The following is an 18,179-nucleotide window of genomic DNA, read 5'->3' as shown; positions in this document are numbered from 1 at the left end:
AATGAGAATGGAATGGTATGTTGATATTTTAACTTGATCATGTTGAATTACACATCACATTTTTAAGGGACCCTTTATAAAACATTTTTTTTCTATTTAACTGAGTAACATGGAAGATTTCGATTTAGAGCTTTCGTGACTGCAGGGATTCATCTTCTTGGTTCTTTCGGTAAAGTTACGTAGAAGGGAAATAAAAAAAATATAAAAAATAAAACATAATAAAATACAATTTTATAAAAAATAAAACATAATAAAATTGTATTTTATTATGTTTTTAATTTTTTATTTTATTACTTCCCTTATGCGCAGGTAAGCATAATAAAATTGTATTTTATTATGTTTTATTTTTATTATTCTATTATTTCCCTTCTACGTGATTTTACCGAAAGAACCAAGAAGAACATGGAAGATGTCTGCCTTAAAGATGAACATTCTTGTTAGCCTGCAACAACGACAACTGCAAATGCTATTTGTGAAAACCTATTGAAGTTGGCAAGGCACTTGTATCAAGGCGGCGTCACCGACACCACACAAACATTTGGCCGCCTTTATTTCCCCAGGCCGATGTTGTCGCACATTACCAGGAACTTATTTTAGGCTGTGTTGACTTAAGGGGAGGGCCCAGACTGGTGTCATGATATTCCAACAGCAACTGATGGTAGGAATGGCCCGGAGTTTATCTTGAACCACTGCTCCGAGTACTCACCACTGCTCGTGAGCCACAATCACCTCCCAGGGCAGTTCAAGCTCGGCTCAATAGAGACGCAGATGACCGTTTTACTTTTCTACTAAACTTCCATTTGAAAGAGGGGAAAAAAGGCTGTGGAAGCAGGAGCGACCCAGGGCACTCGCCCCTTGGCAGCAGAGATCCAGACACGAGCACACACTTCTAAATTAAAACCGCGCAGGCAAGCAGCACGAGCGAATCAGCTGAGTGACCACCCTGTGCCTTGTAGCCGTCGGCCATATGAAGACTTTGGTATGGGGCTTGTGGGGGTCAGAATATTTGTCCACTGCTGCGATATACCCACACACACATACTATATAGACACACACAAACACCGTGCGCTGCAGTGTGGGAGAGGAGTACTCACCGTGCATGGCGTGTTTATTGTCGGACAGCAAGCGCACGAGTGCCCAGAATGCATCCTCCTCGTTAAGGTACATGAGAAGGAGCGCAGCGATCTGGCTCATGCCCTGGCAGTAGCCCACCTCCTGATATGTGGTACACATGCACACACATGTATGTGTATATATATACATTCATACACAATTGTCCATGTACAGCCCTTTAGGTCAATCGACTACATTCGGGCTTCACTAACATGCCATGCAGGTTGTGGGGGTGTCTTATCCATACCTCACCGTGCTGGTCAGTGCAGGTTATGTGAAGGTGGGGCACAGACATTGGAATGTACTACAATGGATTTGCTGCACTGTTCTCTGCTGATAACACAGCCATGTAGCAGCCTACAACAACCGTTTCATGCATGACAGTTGCCCATCCAAGCACTATCCAGACTCAATCCTGCTTATCTTCCAACATCTGACATTCTGGGTGCCATGGTCATCGACCATGTATAAAGGTATGCACACGTATATTTGCATAGGCAGATACAACGTAGCTTGAAATGTTTGGGAATCCAGCTCAGGTCTGATTTCAGCAGCCTCAATTTATGAAGCAACCTGCCCAATCAGGAGCTTCCTATGGCTCCTGACCCAGGAATGCTAGGTCACCAGGAAGTGATGCGATCACAGGAAAGTGCATCGTGACTGGAGGCATCAGCACACAGGACACTACACGTGTGTAATCCCAAAGACAATGCAACTATGAAGAGGGCACGTGGGGTGGCCAGGACAAGAAATAACTATATAAAATTTCCTATAAATCTAACTTTAGACTTGAAGATAAGTCACATTTAACAGTGATCATTTGATGCATTAAATAGACAATGTACTAACATTTAAATTAAACTAACACAATATAAACTAAAAGCATATTTAAAAGACCAACTATAAACCAGTGCAATCCTCACACTCCATTATATGAATTCATTCATTATACAGAGTCTGGGGTCAGTCTCTCTATAGGCTGGCAACCGTTGACTACAGACAAAGTATTGCTTATTTTATTGACTCGAATCCCAGTGCCCATCTGGCCTGGATAATATTACATTGGTGGGTGGGCAAAAGAGTTTGTGTTCTGTCAGCCAACACCACTGTAACTTTGGGCGTATGAAGAGGTGAGTTAAACTCACTATGACGCAGTTCTTACCGTGTTGTACATGGAGTATGCAGCCAGCACATGGAACAGGGCTTGTTGCCTGTGTGACACAAAATAAAACGTCGGCATCACAGTTACCGGTGAACTGAGACCTTAAGCGCGCACAAGCAGTCGTGCTTTATATGAAACGTAAAGACAGTGTAGCTAACAAAGACGTAAACTAACACCTACTTTTATTTATTTATTTATAGCTCACTGAGTTATACAGCTCTTTTTCAGACGCGACCTGGCCACAAATGATAGCTCAACGAAGTGGCTTATCATGTGGAAATTTATAGCAGCAAAATACTCTAAATGCACATTGTTTCTAAATGTGCAGGGAAAAACCGGAAGACCCCGTAAAAAAATCCACATGACCACGGGAAGAGAGACATGCAAACTCCAAATATACAGGCATCAGGGTCAGGATGGAACCCACAACCTCCCCTGTATACCCGGCGAGGTAGTTAACATCTCGCCACCATGGCGCCAATCTCGGTGCCAGGCCCTGTAAGTCAAATAGCCGAGGGCTTCCAGTGCGGAGGTAAAATGAGTGGTGATGCAAGTTCACGGACGGACAGGTGTTTATGCCCCCAGGGTATTTGGGGTGTGGCATGTAGATTCACAATGTATGGACCGTGGACAAAATCGTCAGTAAAGCAAATAATGATCATTGTTGATTTACAACTTTAGCAATACCCACTTTTATTCATCTGAGAGGGATGATGTAGAGTAAGATTTACACTCCCAACCTTCCGATTGTGAGTCAAGAGCTCAAACAAGACCGTTACCCTAACCCTCACAAGCCAGATTGAATGGAACAAAATAATTATCATGCTCACGAAGTAGTTTTACCAATGCATTTCGCCTTAATAGAATAAAAAAAATCTGGCAATAATGCATCGTATGCAAATACTTCCCACACTAACAAGCATGTTATACCGATATACAAATTGTGACTTTGATATTCACATATTATAACAATAGCGAAGGCAATCATTAAGTATTTTATCTCTCTTCCAGGTGAATATCACAACCGTTTGAGACGGATTCCATCACAGCAATGTGGAATTTCCACCGTTGGTTAAGGATCGCAAGGAAGACGAACACCGCCAAATACTCGCTGGAACAGGGATACGCACAGCGGCACTTGACTTTGCAAACAGCTTGACGGTGAAGGCCAAACAGTTTGTATGTGTGTATGTTGAACTTATTTCGCACCGTATGTAGCCAACCGTGCTAATCGGAGGTGCGGGGGAAGGACAACAAACTAAACATAAAAAGTAGTTTCAGAAAATTAGTTTTCAATCTAGATATAAAAGTGCATAGCTCCAGTGGCTTCCTAATATCGGAAGGAAGAGCGTTCCAGACGGCCGCAGAAGCGCATCCGAAAGCACGCTCTGCGGTGACCCGTCTTTATTCTATTGCCAAGCCAAAAGCCGCTGCGAGGATGCTGTGAGGATGAGTGGAGTTCGTGTGATGGTTTAAGTTAACTGTGGAGGTATAAAAGGTAGGAGGAGAATGAGAGGTCACTGACTTGACCCCGTAGCGGTTGCGGAACATGATGTGGTTGCGGAAGGTGCGGTTCACGTCCAGGTCGATCTGGCGCACGTCGGGGGACACCATGCGCGCTCGCTGCTTCATTTGCTGCTCACAAACGCACACGAAGACAAGATCCCCCGTATAGCTTTTACAGACTGTTGGGGCAAGCGCTGTTAGTGAGCACCTATGCAGGCCAGGGGTCGGGTGGCCAAAATCACATCCAGGCAGTCTTTGTTTCCCCAGTGCTGAGGTTTACACTCATTTAAGGCCAAGTCAACCTAGGGGAGGCTCAGGGCCAGTTCAGATATTCGTCACTGACGTTGGCTGCGAGTGGTAATGGAACTCGGGTCAATGAGTTTGTAGCACAGTGGGTTAACCAATGCGCTACCACTTTCCACACAAACAGACACCCTCCATCGGCTTAAGACTTACATAGTACAATATACAGACAGTCCAATCTCCATGAGACTGGGTCATTAAGGAGGGCTGGTTGGGATAAAAATATACCCAGATAATGCATGCATTGTTTACCTACTTAGAATGGGGGTTAAGATGGAGAATGCTTTGTCTGACTTTATTGCTTTTTAAAACAACCGATTTATTTGCGGACAAGTTCACGGTAAAGTGAGCACCGAGTCATTGACCCTCATGCATGTAAATATTTTTATTAATTTTTTCACAAGCATGGTGAATCCAAAAGCCAAACAATCCACTCACGGATAATCGAAAGTAATATCCGTCGCATGTTATCGATGCTATATTTTTGATTCTTTGGTATTTAGCCAACTTAAGTGCTAAACCAATTGCAATATAGCAAAGTAATTGCTGACCGGGCTGAGACCATCAACCATGCTTGAGAACAGGTGATCGCCTGAACGTAAACTCAGAATCTCTGCGGTTCTGGCTCAGTGCTGCGACTCCTGAGCCACCTCGGGTGACACCAATTAAAACTTAAGACTTCAGAGAGAGCAATCGGCGGCTACTGAGTGGGGGGGGGGGAAGAGGGGCGCTGGGCCTGACCTCGTAGAGGCCGGAAAATTCCTCCTTGAGCGACGACAGCTCCAGCAGCAGCGACCAGATCTCCCCACGCAGCTGCAGCGGAAGTCCCTTGTACACGCGGCGCGCCATCTGCAGAGACCGCACGGCAGGGAAGGAGGGGAGGTGGGGAGGGACACGAGAGCATCAAGAATTCACGTGCGAGTGCTGTTAAGTGTTCTGGGCAGAGTAAGCACATGTCTGCAGGAGAGTTAAAATCCTTATAGGGGGGGGAGGTTTGACTCGGCCCATTATCCCTCAAGGATCGATATATTAACTACCGCCATTTGAGTAGGAGAGCACTGTGACTCGACTCTGAGCGTGGTGGTGGTGGCGAACAACTGTAATCTAGTGGTTTGTAGGAGTGTGTTGGTGGATCACACGTTTGTGTGAAACTCCCAAACCCGCAGATCTGCGAGGTGGCCAGGAGATGGCAGCACAGCAAGGGTGAGAGAGAGCGCCTGTCTTTGGGCACTGAATTCCTCCCACATGCAGAATACGTCTTATTAAGGAAATTACCAAACATCATTACGCGTGACCTCCCTGATGAGTGTCGAGACTCAGCAAACGCCACTCGCTCAAAGAAATTATATTTAAAAACGACGCACTTTGCCGGTGACTGTGATATTGCAGTGGCCGTGAGTGAGCGCGTGCCACGAGTACTTGCAGGCCCAATGTAGCCTGCCTGCGCACCTTCTCGGTGTTCTTGTATTTATCCCAAGTCTTGACCATCTTCAGCCACTTGGCGACCCTCTCCACCTCCGTCGCTTTGATCTGCGAACAACAAGGCGGATTCATAGGCAGCACAATTACCCGTGTCTGTATAATCCAAGGCTGGGGAACCATTCCCTTACCCAGGGCCGAACAGAACTTTCAAATAACATTGGGAGGGCCACACGTTAAAACGCACATTAGACGTTACCCAATAATAATAATACAAAACATAATACGGGCTCGCCTTTGATGCCTTTATGCAACGGAGAGCCTGCCCTCCTCTCACTAATGCGTTGATGTCAGCTCGCAGTTCTAAAGTGCACGCGTGGCTAAGTGCTGGGAGTGAGGGATACAAATATCGTTTGTGGGCCGTTTCACAGTGGTCACGAACCGTACGAAATCAAGTAATTGACCAGATACAGACCGTGGGGCATCAGTTGTTCTCGCCTGGTATTTGCAGAGCAGTCAGCTCGGTGGACAGGCGGTCATCACGCTTACCAATGAGCAGAGGTCGCAACCGGGTACCCGATACCCGTACCCTACCCGATACCTGGCTACCCGTACCCGGCCAGGTATGGGTACGGGTACGGCCGGGTACGGGTACCCATTTGCGACCCTGGTGCGGCCGGGTACGGGTACGGGTAAGGAATCAAAACCCGTTTGCGACCTCTGCCAATGAGCCAGACGCAGTCTCGCAGAGGCTCCAGTTTATAGCCCATTATTCTTCCAGGGTTATTAATATGGGTGCTGCTATGTGGGAAGTGACCTGCTATCATCTTCGTACAGCCACAGTCATCTGAACACGGAATTTCCACTGCTGGCACACGACCGCCCAGCAGAGCTGCGTGCTGGTCCGTGTTCGTTTGAACAGCAAGAGTCTTTGTAGTGCAAGTTGAGATGAGCAATTGTGTGAGTCACTAATACCACAGTCAAGCTCAAGAATGAAAGAGACTCCAAGCTCAGTGACTGGGCCCAGTCATAAGAATGTGGAATTTACACCACTGGCTCAGGGTTATCTGTGGAGATGAGCACCAGATAAATACACTTTGACTTGGATTTTCAAAGTAAGTCTTATTACAATAAATATATTGAAAAGTGGTGGGGAAAACTGTACCTTCCCTTCTTCCGCATCTGGAATTGGAAGTTCTTCTTCACTGAAATATGAATGGGTAGCAGAGGTTAAATTTTGTCCATATACAATGTATACAGATCTATTACATACAACTTCACTGATGTGAACTTTTGCGACAGATATTGAGATCACACAAAGCACTACTGTCTGTACATAAACAGAAATCAACAAAACTCATTAATCATTCAACTGGAAGCAATCATCACCCACTACTGTGAAATCTTGGCAGGAAGCTCCTTATATGAGTCATGCGACTCAGTGAGATTTTCTTGGGCATGCAAGCGTAATAAATAAAATAATAAAATACCAGCTTCTTACAGAAAAATAGAGAGTACCATAAATATATTCCAATAATGTCCCTTCTTCAGAATTCAGAGAGGGGGCATAGACATTCACCGTCTTAGTGATGTTGATCATATAAAATGTTTTTAAGCAACAGATGTAATGGTTTTCCGTAGGAAGACAATAAGTAGCAAACAAAACCCTTATATCTTCTTGGTTCTTTCGGTAAAGTCACGTAGAAGGAAAGTAATAAAATAATAAAAATAAAACATAATAAAATAATTCTCACGACGTTTCGGCCACAACGCAAGCAGCCGTCCCTCAGGTGAAGAACATGTCTGTCGATAAGACAGAGTCTGAATGACACGTCCTTATCGACAGACATGTTCTTCACCTGAGGACGGCTGCTTGCGTTGTGGCCGAAACGTCGTGAGAATTATTTTATTATGTTTTATTTTTATTATTTTATTACTTCCCTTCTACGTGACTTTACCGAAAGAACCAAGAAGATGAATCCCTGCAGTCACGAAAGCTTTAAATCGAAAAAGCCTTATACTTTCAACGTGGTGTGCACAGATTGAATCAAATAAAGCAAACAGGTATCAACTCGTCAGGAAACAAGCAGCAACATAGGCAGCCACGGCAGATGCTAACTCCCTCAACGTTCCATTTGTTTATTAAATCCTCTCTCTGTAGACCAGCTGCCGAGTCAGCGTGCACGCACACAAACAGGCACGCACCAGGAACAATACGAGCCACAGCGCTGCCACTAACCTGCCCTCGGCTCGCCGAGTGGGCCAATATCTTTTTGACTAGGGAAATCGCATTTACGATAAGTGTCGGGTTCCGAGGGTTTTCCGGCGACCTCTCGTGCAATAAAGGACACGGTTTTTATTCCACCTTCGCTTCACCCCCTTGCGGTCGACTGCTCCACAGCGGCCTCAATTAGCGGGCGTAAGCGCAACAAAACTACGGCGTCAGCTGCTGAATTGTGTGGCTGGAGGGGGGCGGGGGGCAGGGTGAGGGGCGGAGGGGGGGCAGAGCCACCGGCGCTCTAATTGGAAAGGAAGTTTGGAGAGAGGAGAGCCGACGCAGACTCGTGCACCCGTGTGGGCAGGGGCGGTGCGACGTGTTGGCCTCTGGCTCAGCACGCAGCCAACCTTGCCAGAACATTAACGCGGGATTGACTTTCGCAAAGCAAGAAGAGCATTGCGCGCCGCTTTAACGACATGAACAAACGCTGACTTGGGGTTTTTTTTACAGATTTCACCTGCCCTTCTCGCATCAAGTTCACATTCTGGCTCGCCCAGTCAGCGCAATTAGAATTAAATCAGCCGAGTGTACGGATCTGGCACTATTATTATTAGAATCATCGACTACGATCTACCCATCGTTGGATGGTCTCCCCACGCCATGTTGGTCATGGGAGTTGTCTGACCAAATTTCACCACACTGGTTAGTGTGGGTTGGTGAAGTGGGGTGGCCAATACAGATTCAGACATCGTTTGCCGGCAATGTTAACCGTGGCCAGGAATTGAACTCGGGTAGCTGTGTTCACAGCGCAGTGCACTGTCCACGACAACACTGCTCCATCCCCTGCATGATTATGTAGAGAGAGGGATGTAAGGCACGGTGACAAGACGCAGGCTCTGTACAGAGACACTCACTGCAGGAAGCCAAAACGATCCGTGACTTTGTAGAGGCGGAAATCCGAATCTTCCCACGGGTCAATCTGCGCACCTTCCTCTCGGCCCTGTGTTGTCGTAGCAGCAATCGGTGGGAAAACAAGGCAACACAGTGTCAGAGGTCGGATGAATAAGTAGTCAACTGTGCATAAGCTGGTTGGCGAGTAATGCACCAGCCAACATAGTCTGTAACTCACGACAGCTTTGTCTGTCCCGTGACCTCCCGCCAATGAACCTTCAACACACTAACGTGATCTCATAGTGCACTTCGCCTGGTACAAATGCAGTGGTGATGTCATCGGCACTGAGCATCCAATGGCAGCGGTTGCTCCTTTTGTCGTTGTGAAAGAACTGAATGGTTACTCGTGTGCCCCACCAACCAAGGCCGTATGTTGACGCCACAAGTGCGAGGTTCACCCATCTCCTCTGGTGCTTCCATGTTCTAGAATTTCTCCCCCCCTGCCACCCGTGCCACCGACTCTCCTTAAACTTTCTTCCACTGCCTACGAATGACCGTCACTTGTCTAAAAGAAAAACGAATATTTACATCAATTTTGTCCCTGAGATACACGGGGTCGAACTACTCTGTAAAACACCATCCTGATACATGGATGCATTTAGACGCTATGTATCTCCCAACGTTATTGTATTAAGCGGATTTATGCCACAACGGAGAACATGAGAAGATAACCGGTGGTTCCCGCCTATAACCCAGTGCTCTGTATGCATGAATGCTGAACTTCTTTTGCATCACAACGTACGTCACCAACCGTGCTAATCGGAGGTGCGGGGGGGACAACAAACTAAACACAAGAAATCAGTTCTAAAGAAATTACTTTTCAATCTGGAAAACTTATCCGCATGGTTTGATCATGCGGATATGTTATGACTGCAAAACTCCCAATGCAGTCATCTGTGAATCCAGCAGTGAGCTCCCCTTGTATGCACGGTACTTCTCCGGTTTCCATCCACGTGCAAAACTTGTGCTTTAAAAAACGCATTTGGCCACCTTGAACTATTTGAGACTCGGCGAAACATTGCTCATGGCATTATTATTATTACCACCAGAAGAGCAATGCAGCAGGGGGCGGCAGTGGGCAACCGGGCAAGAGCCAACGATCGAATAAGTGGCACACGATGGTGAGTAGAAGGATGGCAACAGCTGCATGGGCGACAGTGCAGCAGGTGCTGGCATAATTGTATGGCAAACGAGGCCAATGGGTGATGAAAAGTGGGGCAGAGCCAGCCCACCCCACAGGCATCAACTGGGTCAATGATAGATAATGTATTCCCGAGCGGATGTGTGCGAGCAGAGGTAAACATGATACAAGCAGAGGTCTCCTGTCAACGACGTGGATTATGGAACATTTCCTGTTGCATAATCCTCTAGTGACCAATCTATGAAAAGATGAGAGCAGGCACGTGCTAGGTGGAAATGACACTGAAAGCCTGAGCAACACTGAGAAACAACTTAGCGTTTTATGGTGAACAATCTGAATGCTAACATATTAACAGGCACCACAAAAAAACATCATCCAAAAAAAGATGTACTGTAGATGTTACATTAGAGCAGGGGCCATTTGGATATTTATAACATCATTTGCGGGCCATACAAAATTATCAACTTCAAAATTAGCCTGTTATATTTGGTCAAACATTTAATTAACTCACCCCTAATGTGATGGCTGGAACAGACCAAATGACTTCGTGGGCCTTGTACGGCCCGCAGGCCGGACGTTCCCCACCCCTGCATTAGAGGCTCAAATGACCTTGCCGTAGCTGCATCGCAGTGGCATGGGTCTGTGGTTGCTGAGTGTAGGTGGCATGGTACGGATGGGTGGTGGTAATTGGGCGGGGGTATATGATGGTGAAGGTGGTGTGGGGCCTGGTGGTGGTGACTGGGTGGAGGTGGCATGGTACGGATGGGTGGTGGTAATTGGGCGGGGGTATGGGATGGTGAAGGTGGTGTGTGGCCTGGTGGTGGTGACTGGATGAAGGTGGCATGGTAGGGATGGGTGGTGGTAATTGGGCGGGGGTATTGGATGGTGAAGGTGGTGTGGGGCCTGGTGGTGGTGACTGAGTGGAGGTGGCATGGTACGGATGGGTGGTGGTAATTGGGCGGGGGTATGGGATGGTGAAGGTGGTGTGGGGGTGGTGGTGGTGACTGGATGAAGGTGGCATGGTAGGGATGGGTGGTGGTAATTGGGTGGGGGTATGGGATGGTGAAGGTGGTGTGGGGATGGTGGTGGTGACTGGGTGGAGGTGGCATGGTACGGATGGGTGGTGGTAATTGGGCGGGGGTTTGGGATGGTGAAGGTGGTGTGGGGCCTGGTGGTGGTGACTGGGTGGAGGTGGCATGGTACGGATGGGTGGTGGTAATTGGGCGGGGGTTTGGGATGGTGAAGGTGGTGTGGGGCCTGGTAGTGGTGACTGGATGAAGGTGGCATGGTACGGATGGGTGGTGGTAATTGGGCGGGGGTTTGGGATGGTGAAGGTGGTGTGTGGCCTGGTGGTGGTGACTGGGTGGAGGTGGCATGGTAGGGATGGGTGGTGGTAATTGGGCGGGGGTTTGAGATGGTGAAGGTGGTGTGTGGCCTGGTGGTGATGACTTGGTGGAGGTGGCATGGTACGGATGGGTGGTGGTAATTGGGCGGGGGTATGGGATGGTGAAGGTGGTGTGGTGGTGACTGGATGAAGGTGGCATGGTAGGGATGGGTGGTGGTAATTGGGCAGGGGTTTGGGATGGTGAAGGTGGTGTGGCCTGGTGGTGGTGACTTGGTGGAGGTGACATGGTAGGGATGGGTGGTGGTAATTGGGTGGGGGTATGGGATGGTGAAGGTGGTGTGGGGATGGTGGTGGTGACTGGGTGGAGGTGGCATGGTACGGATGGGTGGTGGTAATTGGGCGGGGGTTTGGGATGGTGAAGGTGGTGTGGGGATGGTGGTGGTGACTGGGTGGAGGTGGCATGGTACAGATGGGTGGTGGTAATTGGGCGGGGGTTTGGGATGGTGAAGGTGGTGTGGGGCCTGGTGGTGGTGACTTGGTGGAGGTGGCATGGTACGGATGGGTGGTGGTAATTGGGCGGGGGTTTGGGATGGTGAAGGTGGTGTGGGGCCTGGTGGTGGTGACTGGATGAAGGTGGCATGGTACGGATGGGTGGTGGTAATTGGGTGGAGTGTCTGCACTGTGGTCTGGCCAGGCCTCTCCACTCCGTGATGTCGCCGAACTTTCCCTGGGACTCTGTGGCTGTGTTGCTCAGCGTGCACGCGTTGGGTCTATCTTAGCACCAGTCTAATGCCGCTCATTCGCTGTTCTTTTACCTCTTTTGTGTTCGGTGTTTTCCCTTGTATCTAATTCTACTTTTCTTTTCCTTGTGGACAATTTTTGACGTTTTGTAAGGTGCTTAGGGATGCCACAGTAACTAAGTACCCAATAAAATGCTTATCATTATCTTGATAGACGTTAAGATTATCACTACAAATGTTACATCTGGGGCTACAATAGTTAACTCGTCAATGATAATGTAACTTCCAAATGTATCAAAAAAGTACACTCATCCATGTACACCAACTTATTAGTCTGCCGCATATTTTGAATAAAAGGCCATATAATTTTCTGAAAAACTGGATAGAAAAAAATGGACAAACATCTGATTCATACTCTTTGGGTTTTTTCGGTAAAGTCACGTAGATGAAAAATAAAAATAATCATAAGAAGAATATTATTTTTATTATTATTATAAAAATAATCATAACAATAACATTATTATTATAAAAATAATCATAATAATATTATTGTTATTATTTTTGTTTTCATCCACGTGACTTTACCAAAAGAACCAAAAAGTATGGATCCTTGCAGTCACGAAAACTTCTAATTTAGAAACATCTGATTACATCAGTGCACATGTGAACACGAAATAATTTTGGACCAGGAAGCAGCACACTACAACACTGAGTGAGTGAGCGAATTGCTGCTCTCGAACGCACAGTAAATACACCATTGAGCTGGCCTCATTCGGCCAGGTGGCACTGTAGTTAAGAGTGCACGACTCATGATAAGAAGGCTAAGTGAGTTCAAATTCCACCGGGGTGATGACTAAGCTCATCGTCCCTCCAGGGTCAATAAAACGAGTACCACTTTGTGGGAAGTCAACAGTGGTCATCCTCCAGAGGTAACGGTTTGTACCATAGTAATGTGGAATTTCCACTGCTGGCTTCAGGCCCTTCATCGATGATGACCCCCCTTCAATGCTTGTTTATGCGACGAGAGACTTATTAATATTAATTACCAAAATTAACGAGTTATGTTATAGAAACGCGTATGCGTCATTGCAACACTAGTACATAATTTACTGCCCCCTGCCACAGGAATGTGGAATTTCTATCAATGGCTTACAATAGAGCAACACTACATTGTTAGCTTGAGCGGGAAGAGACATTTTGGCGCTCAACTTACATTACCTATCTTGACTTTGACATCAACGACGACTGGCTTTGACGTGATCGCGTGCTTACCCGGTCATACTTTTCGATGATCTCAGCTCGCTCCTGGGACAGTCTGAGAGCCGCGTCTTTCTCCGTCTCAGTGTCTGTTTGAGGCACACGAAGGACGATCGGTCACGGGACGTGAACACAAGAGGAATTAATGTGCACGCACGCAAGCATGCAGGCACGCTCACACAGCTTTCGCTATGCCAAGGCTCTTCAACGTACATACGACAACCCCCCCACCACCACCACTCCTCCCAGCCCCACAATTTCTACAGGATCTCGAGGAGTCACATTAAGATGCTCCATATATCCAAACTATAGTGTACTGTATTGTATACCTTTGGGGCGGTGTTATGGTGCATGCAATACACGTTATTAAATCATGTCAGAATAGCACGACGTCACACATCAAGAGAGGCACCCAAAACGCCACTCGTACCTCACGCGCACTCCACGGATTAGAACTCCCTAAAATCACAATGCATTACATCGCACGACTAATTGGTGGCGAGCGCCTTTGAGGCAGCTCTCCGGAGGTGCGGTTGATGAATCACACGGACATTACAGCGCCCCGTTCACATGTTCGCAAAAGTTCCTTTTCCTCCAATGTCTGGAAAGAATTTGCCGACGGCCCCATTATTAGAGGTCGAGTGAGGAAAACGCGTTTGACTGTTTGGTCCGGATGTGAATCCGGCTCTACATTACGCGAGTCTCCCGCCCGCACGATCCTTGAGAGAAAATTTGGAGAACTCCGAAGAAAAATCCCCACGTGAGATGAAAACGCTCAGCAATTTGTAGAGGCTTTTCGAGAATTGTGGAGGAACCTGTTGTCTACACTTCCTCAACTGGCACCACCTCGCTAAACAGAGTCGTGAGTCTCACACACGCGACGATGACGATAACGCATGGTCCATCAAACTTGTACCACAAGCGCTGGCTGCATCGCAGGCGTTCATCACCATCACCTCACTCGGATACAATTGGGATAGTGCCTTTTGGAGGGAGTGGTAGGGACCATCAAAAGCCCCCCCCCACCCACTCTACCCACCGCTTCCTCCCCGAGTGCAGCAGCAGACAACGGGGCATCTGGTAATGATCACGGCATCGGCAGCCTCAGTGGCTCTCTTTTCACTGGGACACGCCACAAACACACACAGAGGCCCCCGATTGCCCAGGCTAACGCCACATTTGTGGGTGCAGGCATTCCGCCTTCATATCCATTCAAAAAATAAGGATTCAATATGGGTCAAGGGCTTTCTCAAAAACGGTGCCTAAATTCTGGATGGAGTTGGTCACTGATCTCAATATTCCAACCCTCCCGTCTATATCTGCATTGAAGGCATTCCTTGATGCCTACTAGTGCTATACTTGTGAATGCCATTGGTAAAGCCATTTTTGGAATGACTTAAATCACAATAGCAGATGCAATTGTAATTCTTGAGGTTATAAATGCCACATGTGAGTTCCTCTCACTAGTGTCATACATAATGCTATTTTGGATTGCTTACTAGATTTCAATTTTACATAGCTCTGGTTCATTATTATTAATATTATTATTTATCGGTTGTGAAGTTGAAACTTAACAAAGGTCATCTCAAAATTATTTGAAGCAAATGCAACTGTGAGACACGAATCTGGCAAATCCAAATGCTGTAGAAATAAACATTCCCTCTTCGTTAAACACAACACTTAGAAACATTAGTTACAGAAATATCGTACTCGTATATATTCCTTATGTAAGTAACATGTCAATTCAATTTGGAGTACGTGTACAGCCCTTTGCAAACCCACTGCTGCATGTGAGCTTTCCGATACCACGTGAATATCACGGGTCATTCAACCGTATTTCACTACGCGAATCAATGCAGATTGGTAAACGCGGGGAGCATAGACGAGGGGGCATAGAATTACTGTACAACAATTAATTTTTCTGAACCGACCTCTGCTGCCCAACGTATAGTTGCGCAGACTATAACAACCTGCCGTGCAATGATGGCCACCCAAAAACAAGCACCATCCAGGTTCAAAGCAGCTGAGCATCTGACATATTACATGGGATCTGGCACATTCTGGGCGATTTGGGAATAGGCCATTTCAGCGTGCTGCTAACGCAAACAAGTAGCCAGGGATAAATTCTAGATTTGAAGCTTTCGTGACTGCAAGACGAAAGCTTGTGTTGCCTCCGAAACGTCGCGATTTTTATTTTATTTTACTTTTATTAATTTTAATGTTTTTACCTACGTGACTTTACCGAAAAAATAGCCAGGGATAGTGTTTATTTCCACCGGAAGCCATTACCAAGGGGTGGGAATTCCCCATTCTCCTTTGTGACCTGACCGTCAGCGTACATGAGAAACGGCGTCATGATGTTCCCACTAAAGCTGGTAAGTCATTTTATTGACTGAAGACACAACATGGGGCAGTCAACTCTCATTAACAATAAAAGCTCACAACCTTCATGAGGTGGTGAAGTAAGCTGAGCGCTGTTAAAAAATAACCACCCACGTACTCCTGCTGACCCCAGTCCGTGGTAACGGCGCTGATGATGATGACACAGTGGCTGATGGTAAAGAATGTAGCACTGTATGCTTAGCACAGTGGCTTTGTTCGACACAACTGGTGACATCATACAACTTTACAGCAGACATTCCAAAGTGTTTGAGCCATGCCCCGACCCACAACAATGAGCGGAGTCATAAAACAACACTCACTGCTGTATAGGTGGTGGCACTGGTGACTCAAGAGGTTTCTCTGTAGACATTGAACCACAGAGCGACCACACCTGAAGGCGATTGAGTTAGACATTCCCAAGCGGATGATTTCCAGCATTGTCATCCACAGCGCAAGTGGAAAGGTGGAGCAGGTGGGGTACTGCAATGTGCTTGAACTCGGCAAATGCTGGGTTCGATTTCCGACCACAAGTTAACATCAGTGGCGAGTGATATCTGATCCAGTCCCAGATGGCTCCCTTCACCAGCCTGTACTTAAAAGCTTGGCGAGGTAGGGTCAAACCACCGCCACGATCGACATTGATCTGGTCAACTCCGGTCATCCTCACAGCAGCGGCTTTTGGCCAACCATCGAACGAAGGCGGTCACCGCATCGCGCACTTTCAGACGCGCTTCTGCGGCCGTCTGGAACGCTCTTCCTTCCGATGTTAGGAAGCCACTGGAGCCATGCACAATTAAATATAGATTGAAAACTCATTTCCTTAGAACTGCTTTTTGTGTTTAGGTTGTTGTCCTTCCCCCCCGCACCTCCGATTAGCGCGGTTGGCTACGCATGGTGCGAAGTTCAACATACATACATAAGGCAGTGGGTTGACAAAGAGATGTAAAGGTACGTGCTGGTCTAACGTTCAACGGCTACCGAGTAGCACAGTGAACAGGCTGGGTAGTGCTGTGGTCAGAGCACTTGACTTACAATGGAACAGTTAATGTTCCAGTCCGGTGTTGTTGACTCAGCCCACAATCATCACTAGCGGTGACTAAAATAGGTTTAGCTTTTTCTGGACGTCAAAGTGCCTGCCCTGGGAATGCATCGTTTCCACCACCGACTCACGACTGCCAAGATATGAGCGTAGTTCATTGCTCATTTGAGATGAGATTTCACTTATATGAATATAAAAAGGTGCGGTCACATTACAACTGTTTCTCTAGGCCACCCGTTATGTGACACTTCAATTGTATTTTTTACGAAGCCATATTAATCACACTTGCCATTGGTCCATTATTTTATTGCAAACACTAAACTGTGACTACCTATCATGTATTACTGCGATAAAAGTGCTATACACGACATTATCAGTGTCACATTCAAGGTCTCCCTTGCAAAACAGACATTTCAATTGGTTTTTAACTTGGCTTCAAATCAAGGAACCCACTGGCAAATGGACACCTGATCTGAATGGATAAGGCTGTCTTCCGTGAGTGAGGGAGAGAGCTAGCCTCCAGCACCACAGCGGACGTTAAAACCAGCTGTCTCATATGGCCTTCAATTTGCATCAACGGGAAGGAATGACGGAACGTTCCGTTAGAACGGAAATCACTTGTTTATTTGTTCTGTGCTCTAAATAGTAAAGTGCTTCCACATGGCCTGAATGGATTAACACAAAACACACAAAAAAACCACATCAGTCACAGCCCTGGGATTCAACTTGCATCAAACTGCCACGTGCAATCATCGCAACTGTTCTATAATATGTAATGCAACGCGGCAGTTTGTCAGTGACAAAAACATCCACCGCCTCTCTCCCCATGCATTGCACTTTTCTCTTCCCCTGCCCTCCAATCCAGCAACCAAGGCCTCCTGTTAAAACCTTCAGTCAATCCCGGTTCAAAGGGAGGTCACTCCTCAGCTGTTGTTCCCGAGTTTGGAACTACCCCACCCTCATTCCTTGGCAGTCCGCAATGCCGATTCCATCTATTGGTTCAAGTCCAGGCTTATGATTCTACTCGGCTCGTAAGACAGATAAGCACGTCCATGTGCATTCCACTCGCACAGTGGTGAAGAATCTTTCTCTCATGCTGTGCATCCACCAACCTTTCCCTTCACGTAACATCGCGTGCTTTCAAGTGCGCTTCTGCGGCCGTCTGAAATGCCCTTCCTTCCGATATGAGGAAGCCACTGGAGCTATGGACTTGTAAATCTAGGATTGAAAACAAATTTCTTTAGAACTGCTTTCGTGTTTAGTTTGTTGTCCTTCCCCTGAAACTCCGAATAGCACAATTGGCTACATATGGTGCAAAAGAAGTTCAACGTACATACATAACAAATTCCTCGCCTTCGCTATAACCTCATCATAAATGTCTTCCTTCCTCTACAGCATCTTGAGATGTGATGAATCTCGGGTTCTGTATCTATATAAATTTTACTCCATTTGCAAATTTTTATTGACATTTCACCTGCGCTCACTTTTAGGTTGTTTTGAGTTAAAGATACTGATCAGGGAATGCTCCGTCAAGTTCCCTTCTTGACCTACCCAGCATAACGATACCAAACTGAGACAGAGCAAGACATAGGAAGACACCATT

General features: G+C 46.8%; 1 protein-coding gene across 4 annotated transcripts in view; it reads right to left on the bottom strand.

Moving 5' to 3' along the window:
- LOC144936486 (USP6 N-terminal-like protein) overlaps positions 1–18,179 on the bottom strand; it is a 63,122-nt gene that overhangs the window by 11,810 nt on the left and 33,133 nt on the right. For all 4 annotated transcript variants that reach the window (XM_078863587.1, XM_078863586.1, XM_078863588.1 and 1 more), the window contains 8 exons: positions 13,171–13,244; positions 8,636–8,721; positions 6,669–6,708; positions 5,534–5,614; positions 4,826–4,933; positions 3,801–3,910; positions 2,276–2,324; positions 1,095–1,215 (listed from right to left, as the gene is read on the bottom strand). In XM_078863587.1, coding sequence (XP_078719713.1) covers positions 1,095–1,215; positions 2,276–2,324; positions 3,801–3,910; positions 4,826–4,933; positions 5,534–5,614; positions 6,669–6,708; positions 8,636–8,721; positions 13,171–13,244 — 669 coding nt within the window. The remainder of the gene's footprint in view (positions 1–1,094; positions 1,216–2,275; positions 2,325–3,800; positions 3,911–4,825; positions 4,934–5,533; positions 5,615–6,668; positions 6,709–8,635; positions 8,722–13,170; positions 13,245–18,179) is intronic.

This window comes from Lampetra fluviatilis, chromosome 16, assembly GCF_964198595.1.
Source record: "Lampetra fluviatilis chromosome 16, kcLamFluv1.1, whole genome shotgun sequence".
Classification (NCBI taxonomy): Eukaryota; Metazoa; Chordata; class Hyperoartia; order Petromyzontiformes; family Petromyzontidae; genus Lampetra; species Lampetra fluviatilis.
This window is presented reverse-complemented; position numbering and strand designations above follow the sequence as displayed.